Source organism: Pseudopodoces humilis, chromosome 2, assembly GCF_049639895.1.
Source record: "Pseudopodoces humilis isolate 2021_Gansu_Grassland_sample_001 chromosome 2, ASM4963989v1, whole genome shotgun sequence".
NCBI classification, from domain to species: domain Eukaryota; kingdom Metazoa; phylum Chordata; class Aves; order Passeriformes; family Paridae; genus Pseudopodoces; species Pseudopodoces humilis.
In genome coordinates this window covers 38,235,553-38,257,854 of record NC_142201.1, presented here as the reverse complement: position 1 = coordinate 38,257,854, position 22,302 = coordinate 38,235,553, and the positions used below count along the sequence as shown (strand labels likewise).

The 22,302-nt window shown below is 37.6% G+C and overlaps 1 protein-coding gene across 2 annotated transcripts in view; it reads left to right on the top strand.

The window, feature by feature from the left end:
* The window catches only part of PCCA (propionyl-CoA carboxylase subunit alpha), a 274,540-nt gene that overhangs the window by 209,383 nt on the left and 42,855 nt on the right, over window positions 1–22,302 (top strand). For both annotated transcript variants that reach the window (XM_088051153.1, XM_005516806.3), the window contains one exon: window positions 6,478–6,531. In XM_088051153.1, the coding sequence (XP_087907279.1) occupies window positions 6,478–6,531 (54 nt within the window). The remainder of the gene's footprint in view (window positions 1–6,477; window positions 6,532–22,302) is intronic.

The window sequence follows — 22,302 nt, the reverse complement described above, 5'->3', positions numbered from 1 at the left end:
ATTCTTTAATGAAAATGATTATACTTCCTTTTTCTCATTCATAAAGGAAAGGAGTGATCAGCTGATACGTTCCATCAATCCCTCTGAAATGGGATTAGTTTTATCCTGTCTTACTTGAGATGTTAATCAAGTAACATTAGTTGTCATGGTATCTTATGCCGTTTTTATTTCCTCTTGGAGCTATACATTTTCAAGACAAACAATATTCAGGATGAATAACTATGAGGATTCTGTATGTGTCCAAGGACCAAAGTATTCAGTTGCTGACAAACATTATAGTTTTATGATCTCTAAACCCTGAAAGATGAGAAATGGTTCTCTTGATCGTGGTAACACATTCAGAGAGCAAAGGGGAAGGAAGAGGAGGGACATAAGAGTGAGAAAGGACTATGGATCCTGTCAGGAATTTTTCTCAGGGCAGTCACAGACATTATCAGATCTTGAATCACATGGCAACATTCTGACTACATAATTCCCCCCTTAAAGAAGCAAGATGTATCATGGCATGCCAAAACAAGGGTAAAACTTCCAGAAGTTCTAGTCATGTTGTGATTTAATATTGTAACAGCAAAAATTTAGAAGTTCACCCAGAAGACTAAATGCCTAATTATTGTATTGTTGTAAATATTGGGTTGAAGTAAATGTCCTTTAAATTAATTCTTTACCAGCAACAAATAAACAATATTTTCTGTGGAGTTTTTTTGTTTGTTTGCTTGTTTTGTTTTTGTTTTTTGTGGGTTTTTTTGTTGTTGTTGGGGAGGATGGGATTGTGTGTTTTTTGTTTGTTTATCTTGTTTTGATTTTTTCTTTTTTGTTAGTTTTAAGACCTGTCATCTACTTCTTCGTAATACCTACCCATCTCAGAGGATTAAAGAAACACATGAACATACTTAGAAGGCTCTCTCTGTATAGGTAATAGCATACCTGCAGTGGTTTTAATAGTAAAAAAAAACTTTGCGAAAAAGAAGTAACAAGTAACAGTCACATTGGATGACATAAAGAATCACATAAAGAAATATTGGGAAGGATCTGTGTTTCTATTTTTCTGTTTATGGGAGGATAGAAATTCCCAAATCATCTACTGCAGTTGAATCCCAGGCATTAAGAGAACTCCTAAAAAGTAGTGATACAGTGCCTCAGCCTCTTAGAAACTGCACCTGCACAATTATCTGTGTGGATTGATGCCCTGTAAGCCATTCACCCTGTATTTAACATCTATATTTGTACTGTTTGGGAACAGATTCTATTTAGTCCCTGGAAAGGGACTGAGGTAGCTTGCACCAGGTGCCAGGGGAGGCCAGTATTTCAGCATTCTGGCAGGATTCCTTCTAATGGGAAAGCCTACTTCAGCACAGTGCCACTAACATCACTCTTGGGTATCTTTCACAAGTCAAAACACTTCACATAAAGCACTTGATTATCTCTTTCCCCACTGGATGATTGCTGCCCTTGTAAGAACCTGGGAAATGTGGGCATGCCCTAAGGAAGAACAACTCGCTGAGCCTTCATTTACTATAAAGTGTGGACTGAAGCTGGTAATGGCTAAGGGTAGAGCAGTGCACAAAATCAGGATAACTTCCCATCTGTAAGAGGTGGACTAACTTCCGTGCTCTAAGGGGAGAAAATGATGGCACCACCAGTGCAGAATGTTAAATTGTGAAAAAGTAGGGTCATTCCTGAAGTGGAAAGGCTTGTGAGGGTGAACAGGTCTGAGCATGCAGTGCAATATAGACAGACTCCAGCATAATACAAATCTTGGTCACATTGCTAGTCTGGGATTACATCCCTCAGCTGGGATTTTGCATGGTGGAAAGGCAGTGCTGAAATGAAGTTCTGCTTTCTAGAAGGAGAGAGAAAAGGAGACTGATAAGATTAAATTAATCACCCCTTTTTGTTAAGAGGATGACTTAAAGGTTTCACAGCTATGTCTGCAGCCTTTTCCTCCCTTCTGACCTAACCGTGGGACTCTGAAGGTAGGAGTGACATGGTTGGAAGATGGAGCTTTCCAGATGCCCAAGCACCCTCATGTACAGAAAATCTCATAGATTAAGTACTAGGAAAGTAATCTGTTAGAACTTTACAAGGTGAAATAATGTGGGTTTTTTTGTCGCTGACTTCCCTATTGTGGGAATCATTTGTTTTTTAATTAAACCTACCTGGGGATGATTCTGGCCTGTGTTTTGTTAGGTGGAATTTTGAAGAATTTATAAATATTCACCAAAAAGTGGATAGCATCCTCCATTTGAAATTCCTGGCGTAAGATGTTCAGAATTTTTGTTAGTGAGCAGTTGAAATGAAGCAATAGGGGCTGGGCTGCAAGAAATTCTGCATTCTGAAAAACAGCAAATGCTGGGAAACTACCAATGTTTTGCTCAAAATTTTATCTGTAGCCTATCCATAAATTTTCTGGGCTTGTAATTTTGGTTTTGGTTTGGTACTTTGCTGCATGTTATCCAACTGGGAGTAGTCATGCCATAGCTTGAAAAAATTGCAAAAAACATTGGCTGAGTGACAATCTGTGTGTTTTCTGTCTCCAGAAAAAAAGAAATGGTCTCCCATCTTTTACTTTCATCAAATAAAGCCAGTATATAGTAGTTCAAGATAATTGTGTTTGAGAAGGTTGTGTATGTATTTATCTGAATCCCTTAGCCAGTTCAAATTAATTCTGACTTTGGGTCAGTCTTTGCTTACTTCTTCATTTGTAAGCGAAGCAAAAAAAATAATTTGCTTTTGGTCTGTTGGAGTTTCTTTGTTTTTGTATCATTCCTTCTCTGTAGCTTCTCCATTCTAGTAACTTGGACAGTTAGAGACCAGAAGATTTGTGGAAAATATTCTAAGATCTTGTTGTCTAATAATGTCAATTAGGCATGTCTTTCAGTACTATATTTTTTATTTTTTCTTGAGCTGCTTTATCTTTCTTCATGTAAAGGTTGTTACCATTTTTATCTGCTAGTGCTCATCCTTTGCAGGCTTAATGCAAAGCTGATTTTAACCCTATTGCATCTTACAATGAATACATCATTGATACCCAACTAAGTGGAAATAATTTTCTATGGCAAAGCAGAAGAATTTAAAGTCATATCACACTAACATCTTCTAATTTACTGGGATTTACAGATTAAAATGATTATTTGTAAAATGACTGTGGTATAGCATACACAAGCTAGAGGAGGAGAATCAAACACATTTTGTATGATTGTATACACTTTTCTATTTTTACATGTGTGCATAGGCATTTTGTTTGTATATACATAGCATATGCAGTATAACATACTGTAACGTGTGTGTAAAAATACATATAATATTTATGTAACACTCACACCCATTTGACAGCTTTGAGACTGCAGATGGATTTTTTGAAGTTGTGATTTTTTTTCAGATTTGAGTTAGCTTATTACTTTCTCATAAGGAAAGAAAAATACACTTTTAACTCACGTGATACTAATTAAGTTATTCTGAAGCTCTGTGCTCTGATTCAACCAGAAAAGAAATTGGTTATATCTAAGATTGCATAATTTATGTCAACAATATAATTTCACTGTATTGGCAGGTAAGCACATAAGGATGCTTTGTTTTTGAACAAATGATAAATTTCCCTTGCCTTTTTGGTGTAAACCTCCTAGCAAATAATTTGCAATTTATTAGGAGAGCAATGACAATGCCTATAATTAGCTATTCTTTATTTTTACCTCTATTTGATTACTTTCCTGCTATCACTTGCAATATGAAACCATCTATTATGAGGTATAGAATATGTAAATATCTAACTTTACAAGAGAAACTGGAGACTGGTCCTTTTTCTAAAGAGGTGGGAAATAAAAGAATAATTGTTAACCATGTCCTTTCATTTTCTTGAAAACATCAATTACATTTACAAATCCCAGAAACACAAGCCTGCCAGTGGAACAGAAATAACTCTTTTCAGAAAAATCTAATCACATCTAATAGCTGAAATTTATTTACTGTAATTTGAAACATTAATTATGATAATGTTCTGACTTCTTTTGTAACACTGTTCTCAAAAGCCTGGCAGTTTTCTTTTTGGACTTGCTGTAATGTATGTTTTGTGACTTGGAGAATTTCTCTACCTTTCTTCTTTTTGGTTTTTACATACACCCGTGAGGGAAATTTCTTTTTCCCCTCTGTTTCTTAACTATTTTCTTCACCTTCCCCATTATTCCCCCCCCACTGCCCCCCAGATGTTATTTTAAGAGAGAGATTTTAGTGCTTCCACTGACTTTAAATGTAATTGACACTGAATGCAATGCTTTGTGTTTTGGACACAGCAAACAGTAGCAGTGAGGAACTACTATAGTGTGATGCCAGTGTGCTCCAACAGTGTCAGGGCAGGAAAAATGCTGCTATCTTTGTTTTCTCTTGAGGCTGAGGCTTTAGAAAGTGCCTTCTTTATATACATATTTATTTGGCTTTATTGAAGTTATTACATTATTTTTGAAAGGGCTTGGTTTTTGCTATGCTAGCTTATTTGGCTGCGAGTAAAGAAAATCTGTGTGAAGAAATACTTTAATGATTTTCTTTTCAGTTGTGAAAAGTAAGTCAAGTTGTCAAGCTACCTGGAATTACTCTGAAAGCCTTTAAAGAAAATGACAAAAGGCTCTGGTTTTTTTTTTTGTTTTGTTTTGTTTTTTAAGTTGTGTTTTTCTGTGTGACAGGGAGATTAGCCAAAAAAATGGAATTTTTATTAGGACATGAAAAGGTCTCTAATGACCCTTGAAAGTGGACAAAAGGGTAGCACAATAAGTGACAGAACTCTAACGAGGGTGGAGGGCATTCCAGGAAAAAAAGAAATTAAATCCTTTAATTTTTTTCGGCTTGCCATTTTCTGACAGCTTATCAAGTGGTTGGGACTTGTTTGTTTTGGCATGTGGTTCATTCATTGTAGGCAGCCGGTACTTTGTTCTTCTTTGTGGTTTCCAAAACCTGATTGTGTTTATCCTAGACTGTGGGAAAAGTGTATATTCCTGTTTCCTTTATAAAAGTAAATGTCAGGTTTTGTATGAAATTTTATTTCCCATATTTTCCATTCCATTAATCATTATTGTTGAAATATGTCAGGCTCTGGCACATCACCCTTTGTTTTCATATGATTGTACAGATTGCAATGTCAGTGTGTGACCTGTTAAGTCAAAAAATAAGCATGTTTGGGCTGTAGTAATTATTACTTCATAAAGTGTAGCTGAGGAACATGCACCATTAGTGAAAAGGGTCCAGGATTTAATTTATTGCTATTAAAATTGTTTTGGGGGATATCTGGCTATTGTTTTGTAGCACTTTCTCATTTGATCTACACAAGACAAGACTTAGGGGAGCCATGATCAGGGCTCTTCGTATACCTGGAGGTAGCTGTAGAAAGGAAGGGAATAATCTGTGTTTCCTGTGTGTAATGAAAAAGATGAGAATTAATATGAGGTTTATTTTTAATCAAATATTAAGAAAAAACTTCCTTATGATAAAGATGCAGAACACTGGACAAATTGCTTAGGGACACTGAAATTTTTGCAATTGAAAGCTTTTGAAAATGAATCAGAAACATGTCATTTGGGAGTTACACCGATGTTTTTGATTCTGCTGGGAGCATTAGGCTAGAAGGTCTCTCAGGATTATTTGCAGCCCTGTTATTATGATTTTTTTTCTTTAAAGTGTGGAGATTTCTGTGCAGTTCTTTGCAATAATGCTCATCTTCTCAAATCTGTGCTTTAATACTTTTATGTACGCTTGGCATTGTTTAAAATAAGGGCTGTGTTCCTTGAGTTGGGACCTATGTGGGCCATAGCTTAAGTAGTAGGAATGAAATGTGAGAAAAAACTTTTGACGCTGAAGGAGAAAACTATTCGCAGGAAGAAAGAATTCTTTACACGTTTTGCATATTTAAATTATGTTTAATACTGTGTGAAACCAGTAATATATTTTCTCTTGCATTGTCTTGCTGCTCACTGACAATGTAATATTTGAAGACTCTTTAATAACTTCAATCAACTCCTGAACCACAGTAGGTGACCAGACATTTCATAAGGTCATTTTTTTTTTCTGTTTTCAAAGTAGCATCATTGGAGGTTTGCATTTTAAAAAGAGATTAAAATGTCTCTCATTAGGAGAGAATGAAGATAATACTAAATGTGAGTAACAGGAATACAGAATCACAGAGATGACAGAAGCCTCATTATTCATGACATTCAAGCACAAGGTTGCTCTGTGTTGCACTTGGCCATATTTGCCTTCATTGTCCTTCAAAAATAAATTTTATTGAGTTGACTCAACTAAAACCAAAATCTGAGATGAAGTATGATTTAGATTTCAAGTACTTCTGTTGAAGGAAATTATTTTATCTGTTTTATGTATAGATTTATGTATTCAGTTATTTTTGATTACTTTACAGTGATGTGACAAAGAAAATGGAATGGTTACAAATCTTGAGTTTAATCAATTTTAATCAATTCTTACATTTGTGTTTTTCAGCGGATTTCTCGGAATGCCTCTGGAGAGACAAGCATTCAGTTTCTAGGCACAGTGGTAAGCATATAATAACTGTAATGAAAAGAGTTAAGTTGGTAGAAGAACATAATGTAAGCAGAAAGTAGCTAAATTACCCTTCTAGTACATTTACACTTGTAGTTATGGGGGTCAGTATTATGTGTAGATATTCTGAGTTTAGCAGGTGAATGTAGGCTGAATGAAGCTAACTTCCATGGCACATTATCTGTGTCCTACCTTTTTATTGATTCAAGTCTGCATCTCTTTCATTTAGAGGGGATCTTAAAGTAGCTGATTGTAGATTTGTAAGCTTATTGCAATATACTGAGGTTTGGTGCACATCAGGATCAATCCCAGTCTTCCTCACCACATCAGCTTTCTGATCTCTATTGCTTCACTGTATCACACACCCCTAGATTCCAGAGTGGATATCCCAGTAACTGTCTTAGGAAAAACTGTTTAGTAATGCAAAGACTGCTGTTGTTTTCTCACTCTAACCAGATTTGGTACTCTGTAGTTCTCTCAGTTTTTGTTTGCTGGATAGGAGGATGCCTAAAATCCTGATTAGATTTTTATCACTAGACAGAATTTACTCTATAAAATTGTTCTGTGGGATAGTCATGTATAATATACAAGTTTTGTGTTAGGTCATGGATGCTTATAAACATACATGTGATTGAAGCAGCTTCTAGTTCTGTGATTTGCATGGTTGAAATGCAGCCACTGAATTTTTCCAAGTTCCATATGCATCTCTAAAGTGAGTTGACCTGCTTGCTGCCAATAGATTTCACAGTAGTGATAATAGCAGTGAAAAGCCTAGGAATGAAATATTCCATTTAGAATTTAGTCCTAACATCTTTGTGTACTATTTGTTTTGGACATAAAGGGATTAGGATTGCATATTATCATGCTTTCATTCTACTTGTGATTAGTTTTTCTGCAAGTTCTATGAACCCATTGTTGGTAAGGTGTAACATGGTAAAAGTAAATGTAACAAGAATACCTTGCATTTATGTTTTTACCTTACACGTTTGTTTTTAGAAATGAAAAGTGCCCCATATAATTATTACTCCTATAAATACATCTCTGTCTATGTATATTTATTTGTTTGTCTTAATAACAAGCAGAGTAGCAGTAGCATAAAGACAAAAATGAAGTTTTGTTCTGCACTGTTGTATTTATGATGATGCTTCAGCTCTGGAGTTGCAACCTGTGTATGTGAGAGTGCTGCTAGGTGGCTGATCATATAGTCTTTGTGTGAGAAGAAAATAATTACTCCAAGTAGATAAGATACAAACACAAATGCAACTTGATAATACTGACTAAATTTTAATTGATTTCTCTCTAAGTGGGTGCTGTAGCAGGGAAAATTCTGATTGTGTATTTAGTGACATTAAATATTAAAACTGTTCAAATTAGATATGAAAATATTTTGTATTCTTTTGTTAGAAGTGCCTTGAAGTCTCACTTACAGACCAGAACTCATGTTCTGGGCCTTGTGCAACAGGAAAAGACTATAAAAGAGGGACTAGAATTTATGTGCTTTTAGCTTTAAAAAAAAAAGATGATGAAACAGCTAATGGATTGTAATACATGTTAGATCTTACTGACTAGCTCATGTGTGTTTATTGAATCCTAGTTATTTGGGGAATGAAGTATGTGATTACAACTAAAATTCTCAGGAGGACTAAACAGAAAAGCCTTGAGTACTCAGATTATTTTATTTAATATAAATTATGCATGTCTTGCTGATCAAACCCAGAGAGACAACTTCAGCAATCAGGGTAGAGAAACAGTAATGAAGTCTACTTCCCGGGGTTTGTTCCAATACCAATAGAATCCATAGTTTTCCCATAGAATCCAGTCCGTGCTTGTGCTTCTCTATGTTCTTCTAGCCCACTGTCCTCCTTTCCCCTAAGTCCTGCTTTTTCATTTGTCCTTCACTTGTTTAACATCCTTGTACTGTTCTGATTTACACATAATATACTCAGCCTAGGTAATGGGAGGGAAGTTACAATGATATCCACTACAAATTGTTGCACACACAGATACAGAGTCTGCGTATGTATACATATGCACATACATAAATGTAAATGTTCAAACAAAGAAAATGTTATCTTAATGAAGTCCCTAGAAATACATTTTGAGTTCACCATTATTTATTTCTTATCAAGGCCTTGCTAAGTGCAGTTGACTTAGGAAGTGTTTGAAAGGAAAATTTAGCAGCAAAAGAGTCTTGATTGCCTATTATAGTTATTATAATATATTGTTATCATCATAATAAACTGCTTGCAAAGTTACTTCTCTACTCTTTTTTTTTTTTTTTTTTTTAGTAGCAAACATAAAGGATAACTGAGTATTCTGTGTTCCTTTTGATCAGGGCAAATGTTGATGGCACTCCAGCAGTAGCAGGCAGCATGGTGCTATAGAGTGCACAGACCACTGACCTGTCCAGCAGAATATATTTTTAGAGCCATCTTGTAAGGAGCACAGCTTGCCTGGCTTGTCAGGAAGGCATCAGCTTCAATTAATGGCTTCACTTGATTTTTTGACATTGGGCTGTAGAAACAACTCTGCTGCTGAATTTTGACAAAACACAAGCCCTGCTTTAGGAAGGCAGCTGACACTCTGAGGGGAAGTGAAAGCTGTGCTTCTCTATTAGAAATATCCTGGCGGTTCCAGTTAGTTAGGTGGAGGACAGAGAAGGCTGCATTGCAGATGAAAGACAACAGTATAATATGAATTTTGCTGCATGGCATATGGTAAACATCTGGACAGTAAGATGAATGTTTCTGTTGGTGTAGCGGCATATTTCTGTTATTTTAGAGGAGAACAGGAAAAATCATGTTGCTTTCTCCAGTGATATCATAGCTTTGAGTGCATACTGTTAGCATCACTTGGGGGTCTACATGGATTTGTAATAATATTTTTTTTTTTTGGTTCTGATCACGTGTAGAAATTCATTGCTACATGAGCATTTCTTTTCTCTCCAATCTGTAGTGGCATTAGATAGCTTATTTTCTCCAAATTGTTTTTTGATAGAGGGTTTTGAGTCTCTGATATGATATGGATTTGCACTTTTGGAAGATGTATGAGGATGTTTCTGCCTGAGGAGCAACCAACTTTGTAGCTGTAAGAAATAGTTGTTGAATGGGAAATTGCACTGGTTTGGTTTAGTTTTCTTGTGAGGATAGCATTTTGAATCCTTACTGACTTATTGCAGAGGAGATCCTGGATTATTGCTGTAGTTGAGATTTTACATGAGTTTTTGCTCATTTGTCCCCTCTGATGAATGTCACTAGATGTGGTGTGCTGATGGAGTCCTGCTATTATGCCACTTCATGCTAGATTTATTCGATAGTGTATTTATTAATAGCATTACCATAACAGCAAGTAATCTGGTTGTGCTATATATTGTACAAAGGAAAAGGAAGCAAGATAGTACATGATTCAGATTAATGTCCAAAACTGTGCCCAAAAGCAAGAGTGCAGGAAATAAGGAAGCAGTCCTTTATGGGGTGTCTCCTCTGTGTAGGCAGCTCACAGAAGTAGGTTTGTCAAAAACATAAAATCACTGAATTGTTTAGATTGTAAAAAGATCTCCAGGATGATCAGTTCCAACCATTAACCCAACACTGTCAAATCTACCGCTAAACCATGTCCCCAAGTGCTATGTCTACATGTCTATTAAATACCTTCAGAGACAGTGACTGCACCACTTTCCTGGGCAGCCTGTTCAATGTTTGACAACCTTTTTTGCAAAGAAATTTTTCTAAATATCTGATCTAAACATCCCCTGGTGCAGCTTGAAGCAGTTTTCTCTCGTCGCTTGTTACCTGAGAGAAGAGACAAGTCCCCACTTGGCTACAACCTCCTTTCAGGCATTTGTAGAGTGTGTAAGTCCCCCCTGAGCCTCCTTTTGTCCAGGCTAAACAACCCCATCTCCTTCAGCTGCTCCTCACAGGACTTGTTCTCTAGATGTAAAGATCATATAAAACAGATACATAAAATCTGTAGAAAAACACTAAGATCCATACACTGAGTTTCTGCTTCACCCTCTTCAATACAAAGAAATGGGTGTTTGGGTACTCAGAAGACCAAAGTCCAACCTTCATTCCTGTCTTTCTAATTACCCTCCATTTTCTGTTGTGTCTTTTGTCTTTTCGTTCCACCTTCTGTTCTCTTACGTGAGAGGAATGTTTCTGGCTGGCCCACTGCTGGCCCCAGTCATTTGTTGGTTATTCAGGCCTCTCAGCTGGACTTTAGCAGTGAAATACGTCTGGGCAGGCAGCCTTTAACACTAAGAAAGCTGTGAGTATATAGAGAACTGCAGATTATTGTGCAAGCATTAAACGTATTCTAGACTGTGTGTGGAATTAGAAATAAAGAAGCTGTGTATGTTCAGATAATGAGCAGCCTGGCTCCATCGTGTCTGTAATGCCATTGTCAGCTTTGGGCTGAAGGCCATGCTTGACAGTGATGCTCTGCTGACCCAATGGATCACTTTCCTCCAAAGAGATGGTCCCTATCCTCTGCACATCATTTATCCTGTTTCTTTGATATTCTCTAACATCGTAGCAGAAATATAAACTGTTGTATTTTTTCTTCTGAGGAGTGATGAAAGAACACATACATGACATACTGCTCAGTATATTACATAACAATATAGGGGAACACAACATAGGAAACCACATGGAACAGATTGGAATTACTCTGGCTTAAGAGTCAAGCCATCTTTAGGTGCTTTCTGAGTTTCCTAGCACTTTTTTCTTGATTGATGCATCTCGGTGGAGGATTTTCCATTGCTGATCACCAATGGAGTGCTTTTTGCCACCATTGATTTACATAATATTTGAAGTTTTGCTGTGGTAGCTTATGCTCACTTATAATTACTATAAGCCTGTTGATACTACATGTCCTTTTCTTCAGCCTTTTTGCAAACCCATTTAAAATATTCCTGACACCCGTCACTGCAACCAGTTCCGCAAATTCCAGCTCGAGAATACTGGATTTAGAAAAAGTAGTCTCTGTCAAGCCCTGGCTGCATATATTCTAGTGCAGTAGTAATCACAGTTAGTATTAATGAGTTTTGGGTTTTAGCTACTTTGAGATGGATTGGCAAGGGGAAATTCCATATGCATTCAGGGTTGTTAGTTCTATATCCTGTTCATGGCAGTCAGAAATGGAGAGCTTTACATAAAGGCAGTCCTCAAAATCTTCGCCTTTGCTCCTGTCTTACTGTATTTTCTTCTTTTAATTATGTATCTAAGGTAATCTTAGGAGCTACAGGCCAGTATATTAACTTTTCTCACTGCTGATTCTCCCTTCTGCTCCCTCTTGCCATGGCTTACCTGCTTTTGCTTCAACAGCAAACTTCCAACTTTTTGTCCCATTACCGAGGCTTGCAAATTGTCATGAAACCCTGCAATCTGTGTATAATCTCATCAGCAGACAGCTTCCTCCTCCTTTTTTCCTTCTCCCTGCATTTAAAGCTTTGGCTGTTTGAGTGACTCAGCTCACAATGGCAAATGTTTAACAACCTGCTTCTTTCACCCTTAGAAATCACTGCAGTTCTTAACAAGTTCTTTTCCTTCTTTATGCTTTTCTTTCTATATATGCTATTTCTGAAATTAGATACTATAGATTTATGCAGACTTTCAAACATTGGTTGAAGACCTGAAGAGGTTACAAAGGTGGTATTTATTGGAATATATAGAGTACTAACCGCAAGAAAATAAATACAGGCCAGTAGGTGATTATTTTGCAAGTTAATGTCTTTTTTAAAATGGTTTCTTTGCTCTTCCTATTCACAAACCTTAAGATTAGGGTCCCTGCTGATCTAAAGGGAATTGTATTGTTGTACAGGTTTTATTTTCTTTTCATCCATTTTCAGAGGCACTGTGAACCACAGTGCTTCTAGTAGTAGAACTATCATCAGTGGCATTTCAGTAGTGCAAAAGGTGACAACAGAAAAAACATGCAGTTGTGTCTGGAAACAATAACTTCCTTTTGAACCTGGATGATGAGAATCCTGAGACTGGCAGCAAGGTGTGCTGCACTATCCTGTAGAAAGGGGGTAACTCACATAACAAGGATTTCACTTGTGAAAGTAACGACCATCATTAGGACTTAGCAGTGAGAATTTTTCCATTCCATGAGGTGTGAATGATCAGGTGCAGTCACACAGCTACATATGCTGTTCACATCTCAGTTCTCCTATTTATTACTTGCATGGTTTAAAGCAGAATGTATACTAAATATATTAAAACTGTCCATTGAGGGTAAACTCAGAAACACCTGAGTGATCTAGAAATACCAGTGTTACAAAAAGCCATGTCCCTAAAGTCAAAATAATCAGACTATTTTGGAAATCTTGCTCAATGTTCTTTTGGAAAGAGAAATAAGAAGGTGCTTGGAGTTCTTTCTAAATTTTGCTTCTGTGACTTAAAATAAACTGGAAGTGCTGCAGGTTCCCACAGAACAACATTACAAGTCCTGTAATTTTTGCCTGAGATCTCCTTGAACAAGAGGTGGTGGTGCTAAGGTGAAGATGAGGATGCATAGGTGCTTGTTGGATACCTAATTGGCTGCTGCCAAATTTCCCTCAACTGGACTATGGATTTTGGTCTTGTTTCTGTAACAGAGCCAGTGCTCTTCAGAAGAGTTGTGAAAACATAGCTATGGTACTTGTAGGTAGATGGACTTAGCTTTTCTTTGAATCAATTTTGCTGAAATTGATCAGCAGTTTAAATAGTGTATGGCGGTGCAAATTGGATAAGGAATTGGGAATGGGGATTGAGAGGCAGAAATCTGCATTGCAAGCATTGTGTTCTTACAAAACCAGGCTGGAAGTAGGCTATTGCATTTAAATTCTAATGTTTTGCTTTCTATTCATTCATTTTTTTATCTTGTTATTTTATCTGTTGTCAATTAGAGTTTTAATTTGCAGGAAAAAAATGTGATGATATCACAAGCAGGTCAGGATTTCCATGAAAGTCCTTAATGTTGGTGGGTTCTGTAGTGTGTGTGCTATCTGTAGTATAGTGGTCTTTCTTTATAATAAATAAGGCCCCTCATCCCTCAGAAATAAACAGTGGAAAAATTAGGATTTTTGATTTTCCCTACTTCATTTGACAATTTTCTTACTGAGCTCAGTAACACATTAAGGACAAGGACTGAACTTGGTTGGTTAGCCTGTTACTTCTTGGAAGACAAGTGGACAGCTTACCCAAAGGTGTAACTCGGGTGATTTACTTTGGCAGACTATGATTTACCACTGAAATAATTATTAATTGCACAATTTGGCCAAAGAAGTGTTGGTGGGTTTTTTTTTAAACTATATCAAGACTGTTACCTCATAGTGAAGATAGGCATTTTCTTATGAAGATATTTACTAAACATACATGTAGCCCATGTTTTTGAACAGCCTTTTGATGTCTGCAACTTCGGCATATACCCAAGAACTGTTTAGGAGGTATTAATTTGTATGACTTCGAAGCTTAATCAGGAATCTTAATGAAACAAAGGCATGATGAAGTTAGTAAAGCTAATTTAAGTCTCTGAATGTAAATTTTAAATGAAGTTTTTATTGTTAATAAATACACTTTGTTTCTCATTAGTCTTCTAGGCTTCAGTGGTAATATCAGTAAAATAAACATGTTTTACAAAGATTTAACATTAAAAATGCTATTAACATGACCCTTGGTACACCAGCACAATTAGATTTCAAAGTGAGCATTTAGGATGTAACAGCGATTAATGACAACCATCGAAAACAATTTTGAACTCCATCAGTTTAACTCAGGAGGGTAAACTTAATATGATAATTTATCTAGTTGAATTGTATCAGCTTAGCAGGAAAGTATGCAAATATGTGACCCTTACCTAGAATCTAAATGGATGCTGTGCTGATAGATTTATCAGTTCCATTAAAGAACTTTAGGGAACTTTGGAATTTCAGCAATTGTTCCCTTGGAGGTTGAAAACCAAACCTGATCTCATACTGGGACCATTCTGGTCTGCATATTTCCATAATTTGCCTTTGCTACTAATATGACAGCAAGACGCAAATAACTGTTTCTAATAATATCAAATGGAGTTGTGGAGGACAGCATTTTAATGTAGTAAAAGACCTCCCCGTGGGGTTGTTATTGCCACTATAGAACAGCAGTTACACAGTTGCAACAATAGTCTCTTAATTGATTCGTTTAATTAGCAAGAGATGAAGCTTGTGCTGCATCTTGTCATCTGTTATCATGGGGGCGGCTACAGAGAGAATCTCTGCATTTGTCACTCTATACAGTCAGGTTTAAACAGAGTAAAAGGCATTGCACCTATAGAGGTGAGCATTGGTGGTGAGACTGTTTTGTGAGTGTGCTTTCACTCAGGTTTTCAGTGTGTTGACATGTCTGCTTTAAGAATCTGCATGGTCTCTGCGGGAGAATTGATGACAAAACATTGTTTTACTGGGGGAAAATCTTAATCCAGCCATGCCAGGCATTTCTAACCTAAATATGCAAATCTAAGTATTATAGGAATGGTGGATTATTTGGGGCATCGCTGTTGTAGACTAGATTTACTTGGAAGAAATAGGGTCAGATTAGTGAAACCAGCCATCTGCCTTGTGATTGCTTTTTCATGGCATTTTTATCTCCAGACTAGATAAACAATGAGTTACATGAGCACATGGTCCATGGTAGGGAGCATGTGTAAAAGAGGGAGTTTTTTTTGTGATTGGTTTTCCCCAGAGTAGTTATGAATACAGATACAGTGCTTTGCTTGTTTCTGGGAGATGAAGTAATTTTTTACTGAGATCTATTTTATTTACATTTTAAGGGTATGTAAATAAATATATTTAAAACACATGTAAATGTATTTGGAGCTTCAGTTTCATTTTTCTCTTTCCCTTGGCTTAGATTTGTCTTCTGTTCAAGGTTATTCTTCCTTATGGAAGGAAATATTTCTAGAAGAGGACAAGCTTCTTGTTAAATGCTAATTAAGAAAATGAAGGTTAAGTTGGCATACTTCCATTGTCATAACACTGACCTAAAATAACAGATCTCTTACTAATCTGAAATAAATTAGAGGGGGAAGCAAGCAATTCTGTGCACGTGAAACACTTGAGATGTCTTCTCGTGGTCTGTTTTTTAAATGACTGTGCTTTGGGGGGTTTTTTTGTTTGTTTTTGATTTTCCACTTGTGTGCTGTAGTGCTGGACATACCATCTAATTTTGGAATACAATGGTCCTGTCACTCTGTAGCAATATGCTGTCAGAGAAGGCATGATTTTTAGGACAATTTAAGTGAAGATTTAGCCCACTTATCATTAAAGATCCCATGGTAATTTTCACAAGGTTCTGAGATTGCTTCATATTCTGAGAGTCTTGGCCAAAGTCCACTTTGTGTAATTACCTTCTGTCTGCACAAATCCCTATTGCAATTTTAGATGTGTTTGGTATTTTTCACTTCCTGTCCTAAATAGTGAAAATATTGCTACATACTGCTCATAATTACTGTAGGTTATAGCCTACATTCAAATAAAGAGATTACTTAAGTGAATTTTGTGTTCCCCATTGTTAAAACAACAGAATATGTGACAAAAGATGAGTAAACAGTAGGATATAAATTAAATCCACAAACTGATGGAATAACTCTAATTTTTTGACTGTTTGACTGCATTTTGGCTATCTCTGAATCTGTGTATCTGTGCTGCCAGGACTATCATTGAGGGAAAGACCAGCTCTCAGACCATGTCAGAGGTCAAACTTAACAGACTGCATGGATCTTTGAAGCAGGTCAGAAATCAGTGTGGGGCTCCAAGTGCTGTTGTCATGCACTCAGTTGACTTTTACGTGGATTTCATACGTTTTTGTTCCCACAGCTGAAACCCTTGATTGTGTTAAGATTTGTCTCTTAACTAAAACTGGTTTCAGTTCCTCTTTCTGCATGCTTTCATGAACTTCAGAATGTTACCTTCAACCATGCTGTCTTTAAAATGGTCCACTTCTGTGTTGGCTCGTTTGATAGAATTTATTTCCTTCTACTTGAAGTTAGTGCTTTCATCACTAAAGCCTCATATTACTTTGTTGTATGTCATGTCAAATCTTTTTACTGATATTTCATTTCCTCTTTCTAGTAATCCTTTCTTTGTTTCTTCTGCCATATTTATCTTCTCCATCTTTTCTCAGATTGCTTCTCTTGTGTATTTCCTGTGTCAGGTTCTTTTAGGCATATTTGTATTTTGGGGTTTTTCTTCTTTTTGGTTTTTTTTTCCCTGTAGAAAGATACATGGATTGAGAAGAGAGATAATCGTATGAATCTGACATTAACTTTCATGTCTTTCTCTAGGTAGCATTTAGGAGAAGAATAAACTTTAGAAAAATTGCATCAGCAAGTTGTGTAGCTACTGGAGTTAACATATAAGTATTAGAGATGGGGGGAAATACCAGGGACTCTTGTAACACAAAAATTGTTCCTTTGTTTATTTGTTTTTTTCATAGCATATAAAATCTATATTTTGAAGCGCTGAAAATTTTTCCCAGTATTCATTTAAATCTCTGTGCAGGTAACAGGGGAAATTATCATGCAGGAACACACAGTTTATTTCACTTTTTTATGCAACTAAAGTTTCACATAAATTCTCTTCTTTTTCTACATTGAAAATTATTTGAATGATGTCTTAAAGAAGACTCTGTGCATCCCTGCCCATCTGAAGGACATCAAACCATGCCGCTGGAAGCACTCACCTGGTACACGCAGGCAGTCTCCATCTTTGTTTCATTCATGACATTTGATATTTATAGTCCTTGCCCACAGCAGGGCAAAGGAAGGTGAAGGACAGAGCAGTGGTAGTAGGAAGTATCATGCTTTGTGTGACCATCTCCAAACACCAGTCTTATGTCTTGGAGAGGTGCCATGTTGGCAGGGTGCACAGGAAGTATTCACATAGCAAATTGTGTTACGAGCAGGAGAACCACAACAAGGTTCTTCCTGCGTCTAATGGTGTTTGATCAGGGGGAGGGAGAGAGAAAAGGGAGGTCAGGGCAGCGTGGATGCAAAGCCCACACTATTGTAAGGACAGTGAAAACTAACTGCCCCTGTGCCAAAGACCTTCAGTGTATGTGACAGAGCAGTGCTGAGTGGGCCACAGAAATGTTCAATCAAGGACATAAAGCCCCATGGGTAGGAAAGCTGTTGTAATGTCCTGTGTTTCCACTACAACTCCTTCTCCTCCCTGCCTTAGAGAACTTCCCTTGACATGCCCTCAGAAGCAATTTTCACTTGCTGCTTTCTTTGACATCAGCTTATGTGGAAAAACAAAGATGTTTGAGTTTTAAAATACTTACGTTAGCGTTCTGTTACAAGTCTTTGGGCGTTCCTTGTTTTTTTGTGAGGGTTTTCTGTTGTTTTGGTTTTTTTTTTTCTCCCTCGGTTTGTCTTTTAGTTATAAAGGAGCTGCAGGGAAGCCCTCCCTTAGCCTTGCAAGTTCCAAGCCCACTGTTAACATTTAACAAATACTCGGCAAGCAGCACAACCCAATGTACTTGCTGTACCTAAGCCAGATCTGGACACTGCATCAAAATCCCAGCTACATTCTGACAAGCATTTGTTCTACAGCCTGATTTTGACACATTGACTGAGAACAAGAATACATGATAACGGAAACAGCCTTGTTTATGGTATCAAATGGTGGCTTTTGCGAGGCACAAACTGTGCTCAGGTGTCCTGTAAAGTAAAATATAACTTCTGCCATGTTACGAAGCGTCCCAAGATGCTAGAGAGGCAGTGAATTTCTCCACCCTTAAAATCATGCTGCAAGCAAGATGAAAACACAGAACATTAGTGTTTCCTAAAGTACCTTCAGTAGCCAAATAGAATTGCAATGTTACATGTGCAGTAACTTTACAAACATGCTTACATTCAGAGAGGCCAGAGACGGCTCCTATAGTCATAGAATGGTTGAGGTTGAAGCGAACCTCCCACTCCTTCAAAGCAGGGTCAGTGAGAGCAGACTCGTCAGGGCTGTGTCCAATTGGCTTTTGAATATCTCTATGAACTCTGTATCCTGACAATATGTTCAGTAATTTGCAATTTCTTGGCTGTCCCCAGGGCACTGGGCAGTGACACAGAAGTGGTGTAGATGAAGAAGACATCAGGACAAGCAATTCCAGATCTGTGGTAATGCTGAGTGTAAAAGAGAATAATCATTCTTTGCTAGAGCTTGTGTGACTGCACTGAGATGTGTCCAGTTGAGGAGAGGTCAGAAGCTCCATTTCTAATCTGAAAAAGACTGAACACTTGTGGTGGAGACATAGGTATATAGCAGAGTACAGTAGTGGTACTGTATTCAGGAGTTTTCAAAAGCCCATCTCTGAATGATCCACCCTCAGTGGTTCATCTGCTGAGACCCTGCATTAGCAGTGGTGAATTTTGAGTCCAAGACTGATCCATTTGTATTCTTTTCAGGTGTCTGTCAGTGCTGCAGAAGCTCCTCCACCTTTGCATAATTTCTTGAAGCGTTTTTCAAACCCTTGTGGTGTTTGTGGTATTTCAGTTTTGGTCATGTGGCAGTTTGCACTAATTGGTTCCAAGACCATTTTCAACATCATGAGACTGCTGGGAGGCTCCTCCAACTGTAGAGAAAACAAACTACTATTTTGTTTCTGATTTTCTTCTTGCTAGCTTGGTTTGTGGTTCACAAAGTCTACTCGCATTCTGCTAGAATTACATTTGAACTGGCATCAGTAATGTGAGAGATGTAACAATGTACCTGAAACGCCTCATCTGGAAAAGCATTTTGCTCATTGACAGACAATCTTGTGTTGTTTGTGCAGCTGATGTGCCTATGCTGGGTTGAGCAGTTAGCCTGAAATTACTGACAGCTCTGTTGAAACTGGGCACTGGCTGGCTGCCAAAGAATTTGGATGTGCTAGGGTTCGGGAATAAGCACCCCAGTAGCTACTTGTTGAGTGGATTAGGGGGGTCTGAGCCAAGCTGACTTCCTTGGGCTTAAAGGAAGCAGGGTGGACTCCTTTCACCATACATTCCCTGTGGTGTCCTGGGTAGTGAGGGAGGGAGAAGACATATTAAGGCAACTACTTGAGGTAGTGGAGATACCAGGTTGTTGGAACTCATTTTCCATCTATAAATTTTGATAAGCAGAGTAAAAAACCATCTGAGATGGAAGTCGGGCTGAAGGCTGTGATTTCCACCAGTTTTCATGTATGGCAGTGTGAGATGTCTAGCATGAGCGAGCCAGATGCTTGGTTTTATGCACAGACTGCAAACTGAATGGCATATATTAGTTTTTGGCTTCACTACAGACTGTAATACTCTCCAGGCCATTGTGGCTTCTCAACAGCAGGAGACAGCAGCAGAGAAGTTCCCCTGCAGAAAAACTTTGTACAAATGCAGCGGCTTCCTAGGAAACTCACTGCCACAGGCATGCTCAGCATAGGCCTAAAAGCCTTTGCAGTTATTGGAGTGTACATCGCTTTCTTGTGTCCAAAGTAGAGCCACCTCTCAGTGCCTAAAGGATTTGTCTGTGCCTGATAGCTCAGAACTAGACCTCCAGGGCAGAGTAAGCCAGTGCTGTGCAGCCCTGCAGAGCTCAGCCTGGAAATGCTCGTGTTTTGGTTTCGATCCATCTTTCATTTTGTCTCAGAATTTCCTCATGTAATATACAGCTAAAAGTGATTTTCAAGTACTTTGGCTTGATTGTGTTTTTGTTCCCTGCCCCCATGCTTTTATGTTTGAAGGCTCCATTAGTGTCCATAACAAAGAGAGAGTAACACAGATGGTAAACATTTTTACCACAGAACACCAGCAGTGAACACCATATCACTGATTTAGGAGTCTCTGCGCTGTGCTTGCTCAGCTGTACATAATCACTCTCATTTCCTTCCCTTGGGTTTCTGGCCAGCTTAGGGAGACTTTCCTGACGCGCTCAGTGAAGTCTCCCTGGCATTGCTCAGTTCTCATCCGTGCCTCTTTGTGGAGCAAGAAGCCCCACACTGGAGCTGGTGTGAGCTTTTTGCTGGCATGTTCTCTGGTTTTCAGAAATGTATTTTCACCAAATGTACAAGGCTAAAATTAAAATTCTTTTGGGTGAGGACAATATCTGCCTTAGCTGCCAGGCAGCCTTAGTGCATTTGAATGCCTCCCTGATATGAAAGATAATAAACCTTTGGGAACTGTGATTAGCCCTGCTAGGGTTTTGTGGGATAGTTGCCATGGTAGAAGCTAGTGAACATTTGCTACAAAGCAATAACATTCTTAAAGTTTCAATTTTCATTCTGGGAATGCTGATAGAAGGATGAATGCTATGAATAAGGGTTGTTGATTCTCTGTAGTAGTTCAAATAAAACTGTAAAAAAGTAATTTGGTTTGGTGCAGCACTTTACCCAAGCCAACTAGCTGTGAGGTTCTTACGTTCTTTTCCTTTTCACTTTTCTTTGTACAAACAAAATAGCAAATGTAGGCTCTGTCTATCAAAAATGCATGTAGCTTTTCTTTTGTACTTAGATGAGAGAGATAAAATCAAACTAAAATTTCACATTAACATTCTGCTTGTAAAATAAAACAGTGTCCTTTGGGCCAGAGGAGTTTTTTTTCAAAACAAGCATGCACTTACAGTCTGTGTAGTGGTGGCCCGTTTTGGTGATTTGTTTACTGGTGTGCCTTTCATATCCAAATTCTTGGCTACACACAAAGCATTCAAATACTTTTTGTCAGAAAAAGAAGATGAGAATTGTCTGAAATTGGAGCCAAGTTCATATTCTCTGGAGTACTGTTTCAGCCTTTGGGAAGACCATCTAGTGCAGAGTAACTGAAAACTCGAGCTAGGTTTGTTTGAACAAGCTAAACTTAAAGAAGAGACAGCAAAACAAATACTTTTTAATTCTTGTGCTTTTTTATATTTACACTGGCAGTGGTGTCTTCCTCAGATAAAACGTTTTGATATTAAGCAGTTCCTCTAATTTTACTGGGCTCTGTTTCTTTTTATGGTAACACACACTGTGCAGGAAGGTCATTATATGGGAGAAAAAAGCTGTCAGCATAAAAGAGAAAGTTAACATTGCACATGTCTTTGTTTATGGGGTTCTTGGAATGTGCTGTGACTTGAGCCAAATAATGGTTTAAACTGTTCTTTTTAATATGCTGGATGGCCCCTCCCTATGTTCTGCCAGTAAAAGGTACTCCACCTTGCAAGTACAGATTGTAAAATTATCTGTGAACTCATCTCAAATGTTTCCTTTGTATGTTGCTGGTACTTGCTTTAGAGACCATTTAAATTTTTCGTAAAGGTTGGTGGAATGTGGTCGTGGTTGCATTCAATTAACCCAACTGTGTGTGATGGGAACATTGACATAAATAATTGAAAGTACTAGTGTATTGGTTGCATATGCAAAATCAGTTTAGGTTTGTGTCAGTCTATGTTGCTTGATGACTGTACATCACAGGGAGCCTTGTGAACTTCATTGGTGATTTTTGTCTCATTTAGAATTGCATTAACCTCTGTGGCACAAATGGCCGTTTATCACATGGTAGTTTTGTTTGAGTTCCAGAAGAAAGATGAAAGAAAATGCAGCTACTCTACATTTTTTTTTACTTCCATCCCCCAACAAGTTTCATGTCTAAGGTTAAATGAGGGCAAAGGGGTAAAAACACTGAATAACTTTCAGGTTACACAAGCAGCAATAAATTCTTCAATTTTGTACCTTAATAAAAGAAGAGTAAAACTTTGTCTTTTGTAAGCCAAGACTACTGCCTTTGATTTCATCTTGAAATGAGATTTCCTTATAAAATGGC